At 39.9% G+C, this 23,180-nt stretch overlaps 1 protein-coding gene across 1 annotated transcript in view; it reads left to right on the forward strand.

Moving 5' to 3' along the window:
- The window catches only part of CWC27 (CWC27 spliceosome associated cyclophilin), a 181,149-nt gene extending 163,221 nt beyond the window's left edge, over window positions 1-17,928 (forward strand). Inside the window, exon 14 of the mRNA XM_066602791.1 lies at window positions 17,278-17,928. Coding sequence (XP_066458888.1) covers window positions 17,278-17,440 — 163 coding nt within the window. The 3' untranslated portion in view covers window positions 17,441-17,928. The remainder of the gene's footprint in view (window positions 1-17,277) is intronic.
- Window positions 17,929-23,180: the final 5,252 nt, after the last annotated feature.

The raw sequence follows: 23,180 nt of genomic DNA on the forward strand, positions 1-23,180 counted from the left end.
AACCAGGAAGAAGAAAAACACGCTGTAAAAATCCACGTGAAAATAGCATGAAAAATGGTCAGTTTTTCACTAACCAAAATTGCACTTGCCTGTGTGAATACAAACTTAAGGGGCAGCAAAAACAATTTATTGTGAAAAACATTACTTTGTGTAAACAAGGATGTGCTGCCAACAATGGCCAGAGCGATCGTAATAATAGTTTGGGCACATCAAGTAGTGCTGGTTCCTCTACGTAAATAGAGCTGACGAGCAGCAGTCAACTTGCAAGAATGGCATAATTCCTGGTAGAAAATCTGCAACTATAAGAGGAGCTTACTTCAGCTTCTGGTAGGAACAGGTTAATTTTCCTCCACTGAGGTGACTTAAGTCTTCTAGTAGTTCTCCTCAAAGCTCTATAGTTACTACATATCACTTACAGTCACATTCCTTCAGTTCAGCAATTTTTTGAAAAATTTTGTGCAAGAAATGTTTTTAGAACTTGCCAAAATGTAGAGCGTTACAAACTGTTCGATCTTTTCAGGTGACATTAACACATGCTTTTATACATTGTGCATGTTTTCATTGGACATGGTACAATTTTGTCTGCCTTTCAATCCAGTGAAACCTGTGATTTATGAAGGGGCACGGGTCATGGGTTTATTATGCTGAAAATCACAATAGCTATTTTGTTTAAAAAAATTTAGTGAGTCAAACACGCTGAAAGACAAACAGATGAAGAATTTAAGAAAGCCTTTGGAACGCTTCATTTGTTTGTTTTGTTACAAAAAGGAAATGTTAAATGTATGAGTTCTGGGCAGAAATCCATAAGTATTATAATATTGCGCATTAGATATACAATAAATACATCTTATGGGGTCTGTTTAGTGTTATAAATCAAAACCGCGCTTGTTTTGTGCTCAGCTACACAGGTTAAACACATCCACCTTGCACCAGTTTGTTTAGTATAATAACCTGAACACGAAGCTTCCTATTTCTAGTCTTAACGTGTGCGTAGCTTTTCTGATGACTCTTCAGAATAAGCAGCCGTGAGGAATAACACTAACCATTATATGACTTGTATCCTGTATTCTTCCCCTCTGCAGGGTGTACATCTGATTCTCAGTTTTTCCAGGACTGGTGGGAGGAGCCCGGCTGCAGTGCTGTGTTCTATAGAGTGTGCAGAGAACTGCAGATTCTGGTCTGTAACACCTACAGAGGCATAACCTCATCATGTAGGACAGTATACAGCGGGACTGAGCAGTGTACATGTGAATAAACCGCAGTAGAGAACTCAAAATTACATATACAGACAAATTTAACTTGACAGTTCACATGTTAAGATAACATTCTGTGTCACAATTGTACCCTTTCAATAGCCTACTGCTTTTTGTTGTGTTAAGATAACAATAGCTTTTCAATATATATCCAGTGACTTAAGATCAGAAAATGTTGCAGAAAGTTATCACAGTCAGGTTAAATTTGGCACCTGTAGCTCCTGCACCAAGTCTGTGTGTGCGTGTCTCCCTTCCGCTTCTTCCACTGTTCTCTGCTCTCATAGAGTTCAGTGAGCACGATGACCCATTCTCCATATCTTCTCTGCATTCTGCCAGTCTCCTGTCACATTCTTGGCAGCACGTAAGGAGGAAATGAGACCCCTGCTGGCCAGGACTTTAGGACTTATTCACACAAGCAATTTTCATGACCATGTGTTGTCCATATTTGCAACCGACTACACATGGACAGCATACTGACCCCTTACAGTCAATGGTGCTATACAGGCATGCATTTGTTTTACACAGTCTACATGTTTTAATGTCCTACTCCTTAGTTGACTGTCACCCATTCAAGTCAATGGATTGCGCAAAAAAAAAAAAGAGCACATACAAAGGACATATATGTGCACTCTGCTTTTCACTAATCACTGCTAAACAATTCTGTAAAAAAAATAAATTGAACCTTTTTCAGCTTATTTTTTTTTATGTACGCAAAAAAAGAAAAGAAGACACAAATATTTAGATTAGGCAGCTTACAGTGTTAAGTGAATGACAAAGGAATGTCATAATGGGGTATTCATAAAAGAACTAGCAAAAATAGTTTATAGGAGTTACCCATAGCAACCAGTTGGGACACTGATTGCAACTTGCCTTAGGAAAAGTACAGCTTTAACCCCTTCCCGCCACAGGACATAAGGTTACGTCATGGCAGGGTGGTACTTAAGGCAACATGATGTAACTTTACGTCATGTGGTCCTTGCGGGATCTGAAGAGATTCCACAACATTTGGCAGCGAGAGCCGGCTGTTACTGATAGCCGGCCTCCAGCTGCAACAGTGGGGGTGCATCGGGACACCTTCCCCTGCTGTTAAACCCTTACATGCCGCAATCTATATAGATCGTGGCATGTAAAGGGCTCACAGAGAGAAGGCGCTCCCTCTGTGACGTCATTGGATCCCCTCCATTTAATCGGGGAGGGCCGACGGGTTTCCATGGCAACAGGACGCCAGCTACAGGCGTCCTGCTTTGCCATTGCCTATGATGCTATAACTAGCGATAAGGCATTGCAGAATATAAGTCCTGCAATGCCTTATCGTACTGATCATAGCTGCCCCCAAACAGTGTAAAAGAACATAAGAAATAGTGTAAAAAAGAAAAAAAAAATAAGAAAAAAACCTATTTTGCTAATTTTCCCGTATTTATATGAAAAAATGAAAACCCCTACATGTGTGATATGATTGTGTTCGTGACGACCTGTGCTATTATTTGAGCCCACTAATTATCCTGCGCAGCAAAAGCCGTAAAAAAACTGAGGGAAAAATGCTTATTTTATTCATTTTACCTCCACAAAAGCACAATAAAAGCGATCAAAGAAGCAATATGTACCCGAAAATGGTAAAAATTAAAGCTATAGCACGTGACACCAAAAATAAGCCCTCGCAGAGCTCCGACCATGGAAGAATAAAAAAGTTATGCGCCTTCGAATGCAACTATGCAAATATAATTATAGTTTCCAAAAGAAAAGGGTTTTTATTGTGCAAAAGTGGAAAAACGTTAAAAAAAATTATTGTTTTTGGTATCGTTGTAATCGTACCAACCCGCAGAAAAAATGTATTGTCATTTATGCTCTTTGATTGACACTTAAAAAAAAAATTTAAAAATTAAAAAACAATGGCAGAATTGATGCGTTTTCTCTCCCTACTCTCAAAAAAATAATAAAAGTTTTACAATACATTTATATGCACCCAAAAATGGTACCAATAAAAAATATAGTTCGTCACGCAAAAAACAAGCCCTTATACGGCTACGTCGACGAAAAAATAAAAAAGTTATGGCTCTTGAAAAGTGGAAATGATAATCTCCAAAAAATCGTTGCGTCCTTAAAGGGGTTGTCCCGTGGCAGCAAGTGGGTCTATACACTTCTGTATGGCCATATTAATGCACTTTGTAATGTACATTGTGCATTAATTATGAGCCATACAGAAGTTATAAAAAGTTTTTTACTTACCTGCTCCGTTGCTGGCGTCCTCGTTCCCATGGAGCCGACTAATTTTCGCCCTCCGATGGCCAAATTAGCCGCGCTTGCGCAGTCCGGGTCTTCTGCTCTCTTCAATGGAGCCGCTCGTGCAGAATGCCGGCTCCGTGTAGCTCCGCCCCGTCACGTGCCGATTCCAGCCAATCAGGAGGCTGGAATTGGCAATGGACCGCACAGAAGAGCTGCGGTCCACGGAGGGAGCAGACCCCGGCGGCCATCTTCAGCAGGTAAGTATGAAGACGCCGGACCGCCGGGATTCAGGTAAGCGCTGAGCGGTTTGTTTTTTTAACCCCTGCATCGGGGTTGTCTCGCGCCGAACGGGGGGGGGGGGGGGGGTTAAAAAAAAAAAAAAAACAGTTTCGGCGCGGGACAACCCCTTTAAGCCCAAAATAGGCCATGTCCTTAGGGGGTTAACCTGATTTAAATTTAATGGGGTTTTTTGTTCTACCCTATTTAGACCCACTGGTGGAGACTGACAATGTTACACCCAGAAGGAATTGGTGGAATTTCATGAAACCGGTTAGATATGTACAGAGTCCTACCCAGAATAAATGATAGCAAATTGGAATGAGTCAGACAGAGTTTTACTATTCAATATAGGTTTCAGTGAGAAATGTGCCTTCTATGAGCGCCGATACACTCTTGGATGGATCCTTGCAGTCATTACATCAATAAGTGCCTCCATGACTTGTACAGTCAGTTATTGTACAGTTTGCCATGGGTGGCCATGTAACCTTATGCGTCTACCTGTGGTGTCCCAGACTTGCTCTATTGGGGATAAATCTGGGGCCTGCACAGGCTAATCCAGGGTTGTGAAACCTTGCAAGGTGTGTCTTGTGATGGCTGCAATATGTAGACGGGCATTATCATGTTGGAAAGGTACCATTTTGGATGTTGGTCATGAAAGGTATGACTGACGGGCAGTCATTGTGACAACCACCAACTCCATCCTGCTGCCATAACTGATTGCCCCCAAACCATGGGGTTGGACCTGTGTGGTGCTCTGAAATCACAGCAGGGTGGGCCCCTTCTCCAAAATGCCAAAAGGATATGTTGATGATTATCACTTTGCCCAAGACCGAATTGAGTCTCGTCACTAAACACCACTGTTCTCCATTCATGTTTTCAGCTGTGGCTAGCAGTACATCATGTTGGTCAAGGCTGGCATTGAAATTAGGTTAACAGAACACAGTCTTAAGCAGTCAGTTAACAATTATTTGTGAGGTGACTGACTGCAACCACTGCTCACATCACTGCTGCAGTTGCCCATCAGCAACTGCCATCTGCACAACTTGGCAGTCTTTAAGTTGTCCTTCTGTGTGGACCTGTGCCAGGCCTGCAAGTACTGGAGCCTTCTTTTGTCCACTGGGTAACCATTCTCTGTACTGCAATTGCACTACGGCGAGTCCTTCGGGAGATTTTCATGATATGATGCCATCATTTCAAACGTACCAATTATCTGACTTTTCTCTGACATTTGGGTTTACAGAGTTTAAATCCAATTTGGCATACCTGGTCACGGACAATCTGTGGACAAAAAAGGACCTGCTTACATAACACACATTAGGACTTAAAAGCTTAAACAATGTAGCATTTTGCAAAACAAAGGATCCCATAATTTGCATACTAATACACGTACTTCATCCCATTTTAAATTATTCAATACCTTTCATAAGGAGAGACTTTGGCCCAAGTGTCATACATTTTCTGCAGTTCTTTCTGGGTGTAATGCTTTCAATTTCTACCAGTGTAAATAAATGAGAAACATAGGACTAATTAGAGCAGATTCTTATTCAAAAATAGGATCATGCTGCATGCACATTAAACTGCAATACAGTGTATTGCAGTATATTGTACAAGTGATCATGTGTTCCAGTCCCCAATCTGTACTATTAAGGTATGTTCCCACTGGGCTGAAATGCTGCAGACTTTCTATATGGAATATGTGCAGCATTTACAGTATAATCTGCAAGATTTCTTAAATTTTTTTTAAAAATCATACCAACATAGTGTAGAATAGTTCTGCATGAAATCTGCAGCAGACTGGACATGTAGATGCAAATTTTAAATCAATTGTCAATCTATGCTGCAGATTTTCAACGCAGAATCCATCTCTTCAAATGGGGGAGGAGGGTGAAATCAGCAAGAAAATCCACATTGGTGCAGATTTGGTGCATTTTTTCTGTTGTAAAAAAAATCCACAGCATTTCCGTCTGTGGCTATAAACCATTGATGACAACACAAAAAAGCTGGAAAACGTTCAACCGTACCTTTTTCTATTTACCAAATTAAAAAATATCCAAGTAGAAAATAAGTTCTATATATCACTGCCCTGTAAAAGTCCAAGCTATTCATTAACCCCTCCCCTCCTTTAGGAAAAACCTAAAAAAAATGTAAGAATTTTGGTATCGTTGTAACCCTACCGACCTGCAGAAAAAATGGATTGTGTCATTTATGCTGCATGATTAACACTGTAAAAAAAAATCTATGGCAGAATTGATGCGTTTTCTCTCGCTGCTATCATTAAAAAAAAAAAATAAAAGTTTTACAATGTAGTCAATGCACCCAAAAGTGGTAACAATAAAAGCTACAGTTCGCCACGCAAAAAACAAGCCCTTATACGGCCGTACAACAGAAAAATTAAAAAGTTAGGACTTTTGATAAATGGAGAAGAAAATCCGCCAAAAATCGTTGCGTCCTTAAGCCCAAAATAGGCAATGTCCTTAAGGGGTTAATCATGTTGAAAGGCATAAAATAAATATACAGTGCCAGAATTGCATTTTGTTTGCCATCTCGTCTCCCTGAAGAAATGGAATAAAAAATGATCACAAGGTGTATGTATCCCAAAATGGTGCCAATAAAACTACAGTTCACCTTGCAAAAATGCAAGCCCTTACACAGTTCCATTGATGGAAAGAGAAAAACAGTTCTGGGTCTCAGAATATGGTGGCACAAGTTTTTTGGCACATTTTACATTAAATTGTGCTGTTAAAAAAAAACATCCCACTAAAAACAAGCCCACATATGGTTATGTTGACTGAAAAATAAATTTTAGCTCTTGGTAGACAGAGATGAAAAAACAAAAAATGTCTCCAGTGCCAATTAGTTAAAAGATAAATTTCAGCACTCAGGGGGCCCATAGGATCACACTGCATATGGTTTATTGCCGAGCACAATCCATAAACAGTATGTAGTAAGCTGCTCCGCTCCCCTTATTTATAGCTGAAGGCAGACAGAAAAACAGCTCTGATCACTATAAAGATTTGTTAAGATATTAGCACAAAAAACAAAGGAGTAGCCATATTCTTTATAGCTTTAAAGCTCAATTGTGAATAAAGTTTATTTTCCTACAACCCTGCAAGGGGCATAGGAAGGGTGTAGCATTTCAGGTGCTAGGTTGGAGGCGCGTGTTTAGTAGCTGTGCGGGACCAGAAACTGGTCAAGAGGAAGACGGAGGTTGTTGACAGGTAGTAACGGTTTGCAGTACAAATAGAGGAGGCAGGTAGCGTTGTCAGGAGGAGAGCCAGAGGTCGTTAACAGGTAGTCGCAGTTTGCGGAGGAGGAGCAGGTTTAGGAGATGAAGCTTGATTAAGGTAATGGAGCACAATAATTACGCAATACATTAAGGGCCAGGTTTATATAGGGGGCTTATTGGGGAAGGAACAAGACAACGGAGTGGACTTGGACATCGAAACACAGAACAAGGGACAGGAGAGAAGATGAGGAACAAGTTGTCAGGACTCAGGGGAGCATGCTGAATAGCTCAATCAGCAGAGGCCCCACCCAGAGCATGTGAGATCGCCATTTCGAATCATGACAAAGGGAGATAGCAGGTTGTTAGATCCACCCAAGACGTGAGCTTTTTAGAAGTGACTTGAAGGGGTTGTCTTATGAATACAACATCTTCTCTAAAGACAGCTGCCGTGGTTCAGCACCTGAAAAGTTATTACATTTCATGACCAACATACGTTGCAGCCAGACGTTCGTTTGAGTGGCCGACTATGTAATTTATGAATGAGTTGGGTCTTCCGGTGTGGCACTTGATCCGCAGAGCTCCCCTCTGTATTACATAGATAGGGTTCCATTGATGGTGGTCGTGTATCCTAATTTTAATACACATTTTTTCTTTTTATAGGATTTTCCCTTTAAAGAGTACCTATTGTTTTGCTAAGTGGACTGAAGTTGACCATATATTAGGACTGGTTTCTGAAGGACTTGTTCATTGGTTGGGCTGTGGAGGTTGTCTTGGATGACAATGCCATCAGTTAAAACAACAAATCATTAATCAGTCTCTGCTGTGATCTGTGTCCTAGTCTGGATTTCCGTTGATGGGATGCACATCTGTTGTTCAGCTTGACCAACTTTTCAAAAGATATAGCACCCAGCAATGGCCAAGAAAATCTAAACATGGCAGGCTAACCTTAATGCCATTGGTCAGCATCTCTTTTGTGTCACTAAAAACAGGGACAATGGTCAAAAGAAAATGGTCTAAATCAGCCTATGGTGTATGTCCAGCTTCAGTGAATATTTTAAGGAGGCCTCAGAGGCGTTCATCCTAATTCATGGACTTAAAGCAACTACCATTACAATCTACTGCTTGCAACACTGTTGATTTATAATAGGTTAGTAAAGTTTTTGTTGCATGTCAATTATTTTTCTGCATAGTATAGAATAGCATGGTGACCTACACTATTCTGAAAATGGAAGATAAAGAGAGACAAGTAATAGAAGTGTGAACAGAGACAAAGTTTCTAAAAAGAGTATTCTTGCTCTTAAAAATTGATGACCCATCTACACGACAGGTCATTAAGAGCTGATCGGCATGCTCTGCTGACTGGAACCTTAGCCGATCACCTGTGCACTGGGCTGCTGTCATCGTGTACAGAACAGGAAGCTAGATAGCATTGTGCAGTGGAGTAAATGGGAGCTATGTTTGCAATACCATTCTGGGCCACTGCACAGTATATGGAAGTATCCAGCTTCCTTCTCCATACATAGTGACCTGGCAAACAATTGATCTTCTGGGACAACAGATCCCACTGATCATCTACTGATGACCTAATCTGTGGATAGCTTATCAGTTTTTAATAGCTGGAAAACCCCTATGATTACTGTAAGTAGCCTAACTTCCCTTCTAGATTAAATGGGTTTTCAAATAACTGTCTAAGGGCCGGGAATGGATCAAAATAACAAACTATGCAATACTCAGGGTTAAAAAACTTGCCAGTCCAGCCTACCACTGGCTACAGTCGTCACTTTGTCATCCATGAACACTGGACAGTTGAAGCCAGTGGTTGAAGTGGTCATGGAAACAATGAGGACAGTGAAAGCTTCCAGGACTGCAGTGGCAGCAATCGGATTGACTACCCTGGACCGGTGATAAATCTACCCGGTGAGTACAGCAGGTAGTTTGTTTTGTCCAGTTCCTTGCTTTTAGGCAGTTTTTTGAAAGACCCCTTAAAGTTTTCTCTTGCCTATTATGCCAAGGCCCTATGATGCTTGAAACAATTGTGGCCCATCATAAAAAGGCTGGACTACCTATAGAACCAAGCATTCGTACCTTCTCCTCTACTCGGGCCCCTGTCCATGGTAGAAATAATTCTTAACCCCAGTCTATTGTGAATACTAGCAGTCCAGATCTAAACATTTGTTGGATAATAAAAAGCAACAACTGGAATATTAATTAACCAGCACCTGCATTTAGACAGGAATACCAGTGGGGTAAAGCCGGCAACTTGCCCACTCGTGTAGTTGTGCTATGTAGTGACTGTTATTTACAGTGGACTATTCAGTAACAGACTTGTGGATTCCCAAAAACAGAAGTTTTGCTGTCGTCTACTATATTATACATGCTCTATATTCATGTAACGCTGATGTAACTCCAGACGCTTTTTGGTTACAATTACAATCTTTGAGTAAACTAGTGTTTTCAGACTTTCGTTGAAATCCCAAGGGTCAAAAGTAACATCTGCAAGAGTAATGAACAAGTTCTTGGCTGTTCCCGCCGTGAGGAAGCCTGCAGCTGATCAGCTCTGCCTCATTTGTAGGTGTCACTGCAGTAGGGATTAGTGTAGAAGATTCCAGGCAACGTGACACACCGATTAAGCCAAAGAAAACCTTCGAGCTAAAATACATCTCATTTTTCAGCCATTGTTTAACCAAAACAAAAACCAATTAGGACACGTATCAGTGACGATGAGCTTGTAACTGCAGCGCGTCTAAACACAAATTCATCCACCACTTGTATAATACATTCATCCTCTGCGTAGAATTGGCAGCTTCAATTGTTTAATGAAGAAAAATGATTTTGCATGATGGAAACAAAAACTACTTTTTAACTGATGGTAGATGTTACAGTTGTAACATAGTGTTCAGGTTTAGGACACATTACCTTGTATGGTATAAACATGGTTCTCTGCTGCTACCAAATACATTGGGTCTTTCATGTAAAACTGAAGAAAAGGATCAGCAACTTATAAGGGAAAAAGTCATCCAGCAATTCTAACGCTTTTTCTTAAAATATTTTATTGATCACTAGCTGATATACCCGGCTTCGCCCGAGTTAATTTGATACAGGTGTTTACCTGTTGTTCACACAGAAAATTTTCATGAAGTCATGGTTACTTCAGAGGAAACGAGGAATAAAATATGTATGCACGTAGAGGAGCGTTAGATTCTCCTCAGACTGCATGTACCGATGTCCCTCTGCAGAATTCGCCACCCCTCCCACTCTCCTCACTTTTTACCCATAACCCCTTAATGACATGACCTATTTTGGCGTTGAGGACCAAGCGATTTTTGGTATTTTTCCGTCTCCATTTTTCAAAAACCATAACTTTTTTATTTTTCCGTTGACGCGGCCGTATAAGGGCTTGTTTTTTTGCGTGGCGAGCTGTAGTTTTTATCGGTGCCACTTTTGGGTACATAGACTATATCATAAAACTTTTTTTTTTTTTTTTTATGATAACAGGGAGAGAAAACGCATCAATTCTGCCATAGATTTTTTTTTTTTACAGAGTTAATCATGCAGCATAAATGACACACTACATTTTTTTCTGCGGGTCGGTACGGTTACAACGATACCAAAATTCTTATATTTTTTTTAGGTTTTTACACTTTTTTTGCAATAAAACCCCTTTTTTTTGGAAATCTTTTTTTTTCTCTATAGCTGCATTCAAAGTCCTGTAACTTTTTTATTTTTCTATGTGTGGAGCTCTATAAGGGCTTATTTTTTTGCGAGACGAGCTGTAGTTTTTATTGGTACCATTTTGGGGAATGTACTGCTTTTTTGATCACTTTTATTGCATTTTTTTTGAGGCAAAATGCTAAAAATTAGCGGGTTTTTTTTAAAACGCTTTTTGCCGTACAAAATAAAAAAAGCGTGTTCAACTTTTTGTACACGTCGTTACGGACACGTCAATACCAAATATGTGGGGTTTTAATTTTATTTTACCTTTTTTTATGCTAATATTAGAAAAAGCACATTTTTCTTTTTTTTACACTATTTGAGTTCCTCTGAGGGACTTACAACACTGTACCTATGATCGCTGTGATAAGGCATGGCAGAGCTACTGCTCTGCCATGCCTTATCGCTTATACAGCGCTCATAGGCATTGGCACTACAGGACGCCAGTGTCTGGCGTCCTGTTGCCATGGCGACAGGCCGGGCACTCGCGGTAACATCGCGAGAGTTGGCCGGAGACACAAAGGGAGCGCGCGCCCTCTGTGAACTCTTTCCCTGCCGCGATCCACTGTTGCAGTGGGACGCCTGCTGTGACTGACAGCCGGCTCCCGCTGAGGGATAGCGCGAGGTCAGTCATGCACGAAGTACCAGCCTGCCATGACGTACCCTTACGTCATAGGGCGGGAAGGGGTTAAAGGTAATGTCCCTTTTTAATTGAATTTGCCCCCAGACTGGAGGTTGCAGCTCTTTCTTAGCCTTAAAAGCATGGTTCATCCCTGCAGTCCATGGCCGCTTCCTTATGTACTTTACAGCCTTTTAGTATATGCACATAGAGGTCAATTAGATTGTTCTCAGTATATACACGTATACGTGAGGCAGATTCTCATCAGTATATGCATACAGAGGTCAGTTAGATTGTTGTGCCAAATTTCACGATTGTACAACACCGGGAAGTTACACTACATAGGGGTGCACTTACTTTTGCAATTAGCATTGAATAATCAAGTTGTGACCCCTTTACTTTTCCTATTCAGGACCTAAAGAATGCTTGTGGCAAATTTCATGCTTGTACATCATTGGGAAGTTACATTACATAGCTGTGCACTTTTGCAATTAGCATTGAATAATCGAGTTGCGACCCCTTTACTTTTCCTATTTAGGACCCAATGCTTGTGCCAAATTTCACGCTTGTACAACATCAGGAAATTAGAGAATTAGATTAGGTACATTACATATGGGTGCCAATACTTTTGCACTTAGCATTGAATAATCAAGTTGTGACCCCTTTACTTTTCCTATTTAGGACCTAAAGGATGGTTGTGCCAAATTTCATGTTTGTATGACACCGGGAAGTTAGAGAATTAGTGGCGAGTCAGTTAGTCTGTGAGGGCTTTAACCATAGATGGATAAATAGATACTTAGTTGCGCCCCTCAAATCTCCACTTTTTATAAAGAATTACAAGATTGTGACTAAGGATCTCAATTACAGGTCTTGTTGTTTGTTATCCATTCTCCTACAAAGAAGTGATCAACTATTGATTTCTCCTTTCACCATGTAATGGGAACTTAACAAGGCTGTTCAATTTAAAGAGATTGAGCATTTTAGGATAGGGGATGGCTTGCTGATTAGTGAGTCTGACCATTGGGAACCCTGACTGATCGCGAGATATCACTATTGATGCCTGCTGAATTTTTCGACAGCTCCATAAACTTCAATGGGATCAGCAAGAGTGATCAGAGTTCAAGCACTCAGCAATCTCCAGAGATTCCATTGAAGTTTTACACCATTCCGCAGGCATAGATTTTTTTTCTTTTACTCCCTAAAACCCCTTTAAGACATGCAGCTTTAAAAAAAATAAAATGTTTAGTACAGATGTACGCCAACTCGGAGGTGGTATAAGTAGGTGAAATGTCTAACGTGCTCAGCAAGTTGCACCATATAGCTTATCCAAATTGATGGAGCAGTGGAATACATGTGTGGTCACTGCTGTAAAAAAAAAAATCGGAGACATTGGGGGTGATAACTTTTAAACAGTAGGTGTTCCAGTGGTCTGACTCCCATTGATCATCAATTTTTTTCCTACCCTGTGGATAGGCGACAGCTAGCTAAGATAGGAATACCCCTTTAATGACCCATCCTCCGTTGCAGATTCCTTTCTAGTAATCTGGTGCATGTCTTGTATTTGTTTTTTCATCTTCTTCATCTGCTTGGTTTAACCTGTGGGTAATTTGGGAGGACTATTTAACATGGCCTTGTGCTTAGCTCATTGCTATTTATTTTCGTTCTTCTTCTGACTATTGGAAGTTAGAGGTTTGTGGTGGCTCTACTGTTTTCTTGCTTCTTCACTAAGTTAAGGTTACTGTTGTTAATATCTGGTTCTCTGTGGTTTTCTCCTCTCCCACGTAGGTTCTGCTAGTGGCCTAGGTATGTGGTCAGGTTCGCTCCTGTTAGGGCGGGTTATCTGCATATAGGCAGGTCCTTTTCCTGGGTAAAGGGTCTTCATGGACAGCGTTTTCATTGTGTTGGTTTTCTTTATTGTTTACCGCTGTTTTGTGTACACTTGGGGTCTGTTTATTTATATCTCATGAGTCTTTCAGGTTTTTAGATCCAGCGCATCCTGACTGGATGTGACAAGAAGTTCATTTTTACATAGATAAAGATTACTCAAATGTCCCTATAAAATGTTAATGTTATTGGAGCAGATGACTAGTCAGTATAGTGCATCAGGTCATCTATCACTTTTGGAAAAAAAACACAAATTGATCCTGCTCAGAGGGTAGAGAAAAAGCATGGAAAACTGTGTGAAGCGTATGAAAATCCAAGGAACATCCGGAAAAACAGTGATGCAAACGCGTTTCTGGCAGCTCACATGTCCTTAGTCATATTATCGATAGTTTTACAGCATATCCATGTGTGTTATTTGTACACTATACCATTATGATACATAGCATTGTTTTTAAGCTATTTTCTATCCGGGTGCATTCAGAAGGGCAAGAAAATCATGCGAGTTTTGTGCGTTACGAGGTGCACAAAACTCGTAACAAAATGCAACCCATTATTTACAATGGGTATGTTTACATGGGAAGTTTGTGTCTCGCAGCAATGCTGCCCGACAAAAAAGTTGCAGGATGTTCTACTTTTGTGTGAGTCTTGCATGAGAAAAGAATATGCTAATGTAATGTCTCCTGCACACTGCACAGATCACGGACGCGGTTTCTGTGTTTTGAGTGATGCTAATAGCACCCAAGAATCTCGGGCACGACTCTGCATCCTTGGGGTGATACAAATTGTAAACGCTAGTAATATCAAGGACACCAGCACAATGCGAAACTAGAGAAGAATCGGAGGAGCTGGCTGTTGCCGCCACTTGCAAAACTATTCCTTTTTGACGGTTGCCTTGCTTCTCCCTCTCCAGTGTATCTGTTGTCAGTTTCATTTGTACAAAAGCAGGTGAAATTGATTCACAATTACTTATGCTTCCTAAGGGCTTATTCCGACGTGCGTATATCGTCCAGGTTTTCATGTCCGGCCGATATACGCTGTCTCTCTCTGCAGGGGGAGGAGGCGGGACAGGAGCAGTGCACTGAGCTCCCGCCCCCTCTCCGCCCCTCGCCACTTTGCAATGGGAGGGGGCAGGATGGGGGGGCTGAGTTCCACCCCTGTCCCACCCCCTCCCATTGCAAATAGTGGCAAGGGGCGGAGAGGGGGCGGGAGCTCAGTGCACTGCTCCTGGCCCGCCTCCTGCCCCTGCAGAAAGGGCCACAGTATATCGGCCAGGCGTGAAAACCTGACCAATATACGCATGTTGGAATAAGCCCTAAATCTGCTATTCGGACAGTTTCACACAGCCGAGAATCTCGCGCGAGATTTGTGTGTTGCAAGATTCGCAAATCACGGGCAAATATGAACATACATTAGCAGTGCGGGGGGAAAAAAATCACTGCATGTCTTATCTTTTCATGTCACTCGGAACGCGTCAGACATTGTTTTCAATGGGACAGTAAAACACAGCTCACTACAATGTGAGGTTTCCCATTGAACAAAATAGGAAACACTTGCCGATCCTCTTTATGCGCCTGAATGCCATATCGGAGGATTGCTAGTTCACAGAAGTGATGAGAGGTGTTTTTGCCAGAAAAACGCCTCGCATCGGCATGAAAATGCACGTTGTTGTGTGTTATATTGGATAGACTTTTGTTTGCGTTTAAAAGCCTCGCTAAATACGCACTTTGAAAAACACATATAAAAACATGTGTTTTGCGTTTTTAATCAATGCTAATTATTCTCAGTTGTAAAACAGAAAACATTTTTCAAGGTGCATTTCTGGTGCATTTTTAACCCTTTTCTTGAACTAAAGCCGACATCCGCCCGCAACAGCTGCGATTGGAGATAACACTGGTCAGCATATGGTATAATGCAATAATATTATGGGGACTAAAGAAAAATGTAAAAATAAGTAAAATTACATATATTTTTAATTATTAGAAATAATTTGAAAAACAAGATTAAAAATACCTTTTCCAAGTTATCATATGTTAAAAAATTTAATAAAAAGTGGAATCGCTGCATCCGTAAAAGCCCAGATTATGAAACTACCACATTCTTGAAACTGCACTGTGAATACCATCAGAAAAAGTATACGCAATGCCAGAATTGTGGGGTTTTTTTTGCTCTCCCCTTCTTCAATAATAAAATTAAATACAAAACAATCAAAAAGTATTATGTACCCCAAAATGGCATCAATAAAAAATGTAGGTGATCCTGTAAAAAACAAGCCCTCCACAACCCTGTTGACAAAAAAATAATATTATTGGGCCAAAAGATGGTGACAGAGCAAAAATTTTTTTTTAAGGAAAGTTATATATAGTTTTTTGTTTTGTTTTGTTTTTTTAACAGTGCTACATTTTAAAGAAAAACTATATAAATTTGGTATCACCGTAGTTGTACTAACACACAGAATAAAGATAATTTCATTTTTACTGCAGCATGAAGGCCGTAAAATCAAATTCCCCCAAAAATGGCATAATTGTGGGGAATTTTTTTGATTTTTTTTTTTTTTTTTTGCCCCACTATAATGTAATGGAAAACCATATTTACGTGGTACTATTGAAAAATACAACTCGTCCACCACTCCATTCACTTATATGAGCTAAGGGTAGTAACTGTGCATATTGATCTCCCTCAGTCCTATAAAAGTGAATGGAAGTGCTTGTCACACATGCCCACCACTGCTCCTTTCACAAAGCAAATTGGGGGTGCACTGTTCTTATGATCACTAGGGTCCCAGCAATCAGACATCCAGTAATAAGACATTTATCACCTACCCTGTGGATAAGTGCTTAATATCATTAGTGGGAAAACCCCTTTAGGTTGCTCAAATATTACTGTATATTAATTTTATATGTAAAGCTGAGTGAACAGAATGTTACGGTTAAAAGGCTAATCCATCGCATTTTTCCATCCTTACTCCCCACACCTGAGTGCCTGTCACTCTCTGGACTTCTATTATGTATATTGCAGTCACTTTCATGCAGTGCAGACTTCTGTGTCACAATCGGGTACCATCTTGATGCTGACATTTCTCCCTGCTTTCTCTTCTTCTCTGCTGTGCCAGCAATCCCATGATGCATCAGCTCAGCATTACATGACTAGCTAGAGCCTGTACCATCTCTGCCTGCTGGGAGGACATTGTAATTATCATTACTTTCTGTAGTCCCCTAAATAAGCTAAAGAACATAAGTATACAATCAGGGAGGCTGAACTGCCTTCTCATTCATTATAACAGTAGCCAATAATCACCAGCAGCAACTACGATAGCAGTTTTTATCTTCCCCATGAGAAGAGCCTGTGTGGTACAGTCTGTGCAGTTTCATCATAAGAAAATAAAACTCTCGTGTCTGAAGTAGTGACCCTTTGGGCATAGACAAACAAAGATAACCGCACCAGCTTCTCAGACTATCTTTGTATTAGTATGCATCATTAGTCTAAGACACTACACCTGCTTTGATTGTCCAGTGCTGTCCATGTGAGCAGCACTGGTCAGTGAGAGCAGCAGGTGGTGTCTTAGACTACCAATGCATACTAATTCACAGTGTACCTCAGGTAGTCAGAGAATCGGATAGGCCGTATTGGTTTGCCCAGACCTGTAATGTCTCTTTAAGAGAGTACAAATCCATGGAATTTCATGGTGGGTATAATGAGATCACATGGCTCACCTAACGAAGAGGACTCCAGGAATGTTCAGATAGAAAGGGAATAACAAACCAAGGTAATACTAACAGACTTACAGTATATGTACTGGGGGATCAGCTGCATAATCTATGAAAAATTATTTTCTCTAGAGCGCCCCCCTTAAAATAACACATATCATTGTTGCAACAATGTAAAATGTGGTGTTAGTCTTTACTACCAGCCTAATCCTGATGTAAATCATTTAAATAGAGGATTATTGGGGGTCTGATTCTTTTCTTAGAATTAACTTGGTCAAGTCAATTGATAGTTGGTCTTCTAGAAGAAGACCTCTAGTCCTTTTTATTATGTCTACATTGTAATGCTTCTTTCTCTATTCCGTTACTATTCTACCTCAGGTTGTCCCACGTACTTCAGTTTGATGAGAAAAGCCAGAAGGTAAAAGATGCCAATGTGCAAGATGAGGACACCTTTGAGATCTATGATCCCCGGAACCCAGTCAATAAGAGGAGGCGAGAGGAAAGTAAGAAACTGATGAAGCAGAAGAAGGAGCGAAGATAAAGGACAAGTAAATAAGGGCACATGATTACCCAACCTTACTGAATAGAAGCGTCATCATAAAATCTTTTGTAGATGACTCGTATGATTTTCATGTTCTTATCTTCCTTTTAGTAACTGAATTACTTGCCCGTGTTTTACCAGATGCATTACACACACAGTATACATTTATCATCAATCCACAGTAGATGTTCAGTGGATCATGAATACTAGGACCCCCTCTGATTGCTAGAATGATATACCCAAGTGCTTGTTGCTCCCCACCGGGGCCTAGGATCTCTCGTCCTAACAATCAGTAGTACTTTACAACCCTGAAATGTGTCCTCTATCTCATACATATGTCACAAATGTTAACAGCTAGAATATTTCTTAAAGGGCAGCATGGGGTGAATTTGTTAAACCAATGCTGTTAAACCAATAATATGTGAACTATTTTCCGTAAATCCAACTTGCTTTTATTGCAACTTGGCAAATTAAAGCTATTGTCTGAATGAGGTACATACTTGTTTCAGGTAACACCAATTTCATCACCGGTATCTGTAATGACCCCAGTATGTTTCATGAGAGAGATGGAAAAACAGCTGTATCACATCATGCCAGCATATTATTCCTTACAAGGAAGTTTTCTGTGTACTAGCTGTATTACACTTGCAGAAATCACCCTTAATAAAAGGTGCAGGGTGTTGAAGAATCATCATTTTTACTTTGCGCATGAAAACTCTATATTCTGCACATTCTTACATGTCTGAGCTTGTTGATTTCAGAATGAGGTCATTGTATGCAGTCCTGTTTGCAGTGTATATTGTGCAACTTGTTGCAAATAGTTTTGAATTTGAAGTAAAGTTACATGTTTTGTTTTCTGATCCAGATAATAAAGTATATTACATCATGTATTTCTTCTAGTTTATCTATCTATCTATCAATCTTACATCTATCTAATCTATCTAGCCTAACTAGCTAATCTATCTCATATAGATCTATCTCATTATCTATCTATCTAATCAATCTCATATCTATCTGTCTATCTATCTCATATCTAGTTTATTAATCTCATAGCTATCTATCTCATATCTACTTTATTAATCTCATATCTATCTCATTATCTATCTATCTAATCAATCTCATATCTATTTAATCAATCTCATATCTATCCTATCCATCTATCTATCTACCTATCTATTTTATTAATCTCATATTAATCTCATATCAATCTCATATCTATCTATCTTATCAATCTCATATCTATCTATCTAATCAATCTCATATCTATCTATCCAATCAATCTCATATCTATCTATCTATCTATCTATCTAATCTATCTATCTAATCAATCTTCTATCTATCTTATCAATCTTCTATCTATCTATCTTATCAATCTTCTATCTATCTATCTTATCAATCTTCTAGCTATCTATCTTATCAATCTTCTAGCTATCTATCTAATCAATCTCATATCTATCTATCTAATCAATCTCATATCTATCTATCTAATCAATCTCATATCTATCTATCTATCTAATCAATCTCATATCTATCTAATCAATCTCATATCTATCTATCTTATTAATCTCATATCTATCTACCTCATATCTACCTTATTAATCTCATATCTATCTCTCTCATTATCTGTCTATCTAATCAATCTCATATCTACCTGTCATATCTACCTTATTAATCTCATATCTATCTCATTATCTATCTATCTAATCAATCTCATATCTATCTAATCAATCTCATATCTATCTATCTCATTATCTATCTTTCTAATCAATCTCATCTATCTATCTATCTATCTATCTCATTATCTGTCTCCTATCTATTACATATCTATCTATCTGTCTGTCTGTCTGTCTATCGATCAGCCATAACGGTAAAACCACTGACAAGTGCAGTGAATAACATTGATTATCCTGTTACAATGGCACCTGTAAAGGGTTGGGGAGATATTGAGCAGCAAGTGAACAGTCAGTTTTTGTCCTTCCTTGGACCACTTTTGGTGGTCAACTTCAATTGCTGGAGTCACAGATCAGTTTGACTGATGCTGTCTACAGTCTAAAGTGCGTACAATGCGCCTGTGAGCTTCAGAATTCGACCAGGGAAGAAGGTACCTTTTTGATGAATCACGATTATTTTTATTTCATGTAGCCAGCTGAATGCTTGTTCAAGACATGGGACCAGGATGCAGTATGGTAAGAAGCCAGCTGGCAGAGGCAGAGTGATGTTCTGGGCAATGTTCTGCTGGGGAACATTGGGTCCTGGCATTTATGTAGATGTTACTTTGACACGTAACCACCTATCTAAATATTGTACAGATCAAGTACCACCATTCAAGACATCAGTACTTCCTAAAGGCAATGGTCTCTCTTAGCAGGGTAATACACCCAAAGACACCGCCATATTGTTCAGGAATGGTTTGAGGAACCTGACAAAAAGTTTAAGGTGATAACTTGGCCCCCAAACTCCCCAGATCTTAATCCAATGAAGCATCTGTGGGATGTGCCATGGAGGCCCCAGGTCAGGATCTTCTGCTAATGCCTAGGCAGCAATTATCATAGGATACCTTCAGAGGTCATCTCTGAAAGCTGTTTTGTTGGCATGAAAGGGACTTATACCATATTTGCAGGTGGTTCAAATTATATACAATATGCTATATATAGAATAAATTTGTCTTTCTATTGTTATTCAAAATTAAATCTGTTAAAAGAAAATGCAAAAAAATGAAGATCTTTTTAAAAGGTTTTCTACTATTCTCATCAAAGTACGGCACAAACTACCTTCGCTCTGACCATGATAGAGAGAGAAGTAGGAGGCCCTGTGCACAATAAACCAGAGGATAAACACTTCAGATTCTCTAGTTTGAAGACCTGTGATGCATTTATTTCTCAGGTGTAGCGCAGAGTGTTAAGGCAGCAGAAATGCAGTCCTAAGCTCTCGCTCACAACCTGAAGGTTGTGGGTTCAATCCCTTGTGGTTCCGGTAGCTGGTTCAAGGTTGACGCAGCCTTACATACTTCTGAGGTTGGTAAAATGAGTACCCAGCTTGGTGGGGGGTAATAAATAAGTTACCTGAAAGCTCTACACAATAAGTTGGTGCTATACAAATAACAAGATTTATTTTATTAAATAGAACCAATAGAGCAAATTGCCAGACTTGTCATTTCTATCTAGTACAGTCATAGCTGTACTATATGAGTTTAATAATATCTGCTGTGTATATATATATATATATATATATATATATATATATATATACACACTACCGTTCAAAAGTTTGGGGTCACATTGAAATGTCCTTATTTTTGAAGGAAAAGCACTGTACTTTTCAATGAAGATAACTTTAAACTAGTCCTAACTTTAAACAAATGCACTCTATACATTGCTAATGTGGTAAATGACTATTCTAGCTGCAAATGTCTGTTTTTTTGTGCAATATCTACAAAGGTGTATAGAGGCCCATTTCCAGCAACTATCACTCCAGTGTTCTAATGGTACAATGTGTTTGCTCATTGGCTCAGAAGGCTAATTGATGATTAGAAAACCCTTGTGCAATCATGTTCACACATCTGAAAACAGTCTAGCTCGTTACAGAAGCTACAAAACTGACCTTCCTGTGAGCAGATTGAGTTTCTGGAGCATCACATTTGTGGGGTCAATTAAACACTCAAAATGGCCAGAAAAAGAGAACTTTCATCTGAAACTCGACAGTCTATTCTTGTTCCTAGAAATGAAGGCTATTCCATGCGAGAAATTGCTAAGAAATTGAAGATTTCCTACAACGGTGTGTACTACTCCATTCAGAGGACAGCACAAACAGGCTCTAACCAGAGTAGAAAAAGAAGTGGGAGGCCGCGTTGCACAACTAAGCAAGAAGATAAGCACATTAGAGTCTCTAGTTTGAGAAACAGACGCCTCACAGGTACCCAATTGGCATCTTCATTAAATAGTACCCGCAAAACACCAATGTCAACATCTACAGTGAAGAGGCGGCTGCGGGATTTTGGGCTTCAGGGCAGAGTGGCAAAGAAAAAGCCATATCTGAGACTGGCCAATAAAAGAAAAAGATTAAGATGGGCAAAAGAACACAGACATTGGACAGAGGAAGACTGGAAAAAAGTGTTGTGGACGGATGAATCCAAGTTTGAGGTGTTTGGATCACAAAGAAGAACGTTTGTGAGACGCAGAACAAATGAAAAGATGCTGGAAGAATGCCTGACGCCATCTGTTAAGCATGGTGGAGGTAATGTGATGGTCTGGGGTTGCTTTGGTGCTGGTAAGGTGGGAGATTTGTACAGGGTAAAAGGGATTCTGAATAAGGAAGGCTATCACTCCATTTTGCAACGCCATGTCATACCCAGTGGACAGCGCTTGATTGGAACCAATTTCATCCAACAACAGGACAATGACCCTAAACACACCTCCAAATTGTGCAAGAACTATTTACAGCAGAAGCAGGCAGCTGGTATTCTATCGGTAATGGAGTGGCCAGCGCAGTCACCAGATCTCAACCCCATTGAGCTGTTGTGGGAGCAGCTTGACCGTATGGTATGCCAGAAGTGCCCATCCAACCAATCCAACTTGTGGGAGATGCTTCTAGAAGCGTGGGGTGCAATTTCTCAAGCTTACCTCACCAAATTAACAGCTAGAATGTCAAAGGTGTGCAATGCTGTAATTGCTGCAAAAGGAGGATTCTTTGACGAAAGCAAAGTTTGATGTAAAAACAATGTTATTTCAAATACAAATCATTATTTCTAACCTTGTCAATGTCTTGACTCTATTTTCTATTCATTTCACAACGCATGGTGGTGAATAAGTGTGACTTTTCATGGAAAACACAAAATTGTTTGGGTGACCCCAAACTTTTGAACGGTAGTGTATATATAATTTTTTTTTTTTTAAAGAACGTTTATTAGGCGTTTTATACATCTCAATACAAAAAGAACATAAAGGAAGGTTCATCAGTAATACTTCACAGTATTAGACAATCATATTTTCATCAATCCCTTAAAATTTATAATGCCCTCCTTTTTTTGTCTTGTATCAACCCAATGTTAATATGTTATATACATGTATTAGGTATAAACGGTAAAGGCTTACTCGATGTTAGGCATGGTTCCTATTGAAGGATTACCTACCAGCACCCCAGAGTCCAGGTTTGCCTTGTATTTATAGTGGTGCTCTCCCACTCTTGTCCATATCCAGGTAATCCAGAGAGCTGCCAAGGAGGATACTCTCACTGGTCCACAGTGAGCAGATATAGATATAAGGAAAGACCCCAAGAAAAAGCTAAATTTCTTCTGCACTCAATTGGAAACAGGATAGAGCAACCACTGTGCTATTTTAGCATAAACGGTTTAATAATCCATCAAATAGTAAAAATCACAGCGGCGACGCGTTTCGGCACATGCAAGTGCATTTTTCAAGCCTAAAAATATAGATGAATAGCTGTCCCATCGCGACAAAGTGGCGCCGTCTGATGACGTGGGTCAGGTTGTCGCGTGTCACATGACACGGCATACCCGTCAGTGGAACGCTGGCGTGTGTTCCATGTAAAAAGGGACATGCCTGGATAGGTCCCGTCATTATGTAGTTATGTATTCCCCAGGGGGAATAAATCACACCTAACTCTTTAAAACAAAGGTGTAGGTAGCGTACTTACACGCAAGGGCGGTCCCCTCAGCAGCAAGCCCCTCTTGGCTTTTTCAGGACATATTATTCTGCGCTCAAGTCCTATCACTGGGTTATAA

This window comes from Eleutherodactylus coqui, chromosome 5 (assembly GCF_035609145.1).
Source record: "Eleutherodactylus coqui strain aEleCoq1 chromosome 5, aEleCoq1.hap1, whole genome shotgun sequence".
Classification (NCBI taxonomy): domain Eukaryota; kingdom Metazoa; phylum Chordata; class Amphibia; order Anura; family Eleutherodactylidae; genus Eleutherodactylus; species Eleutherodactylus coqui.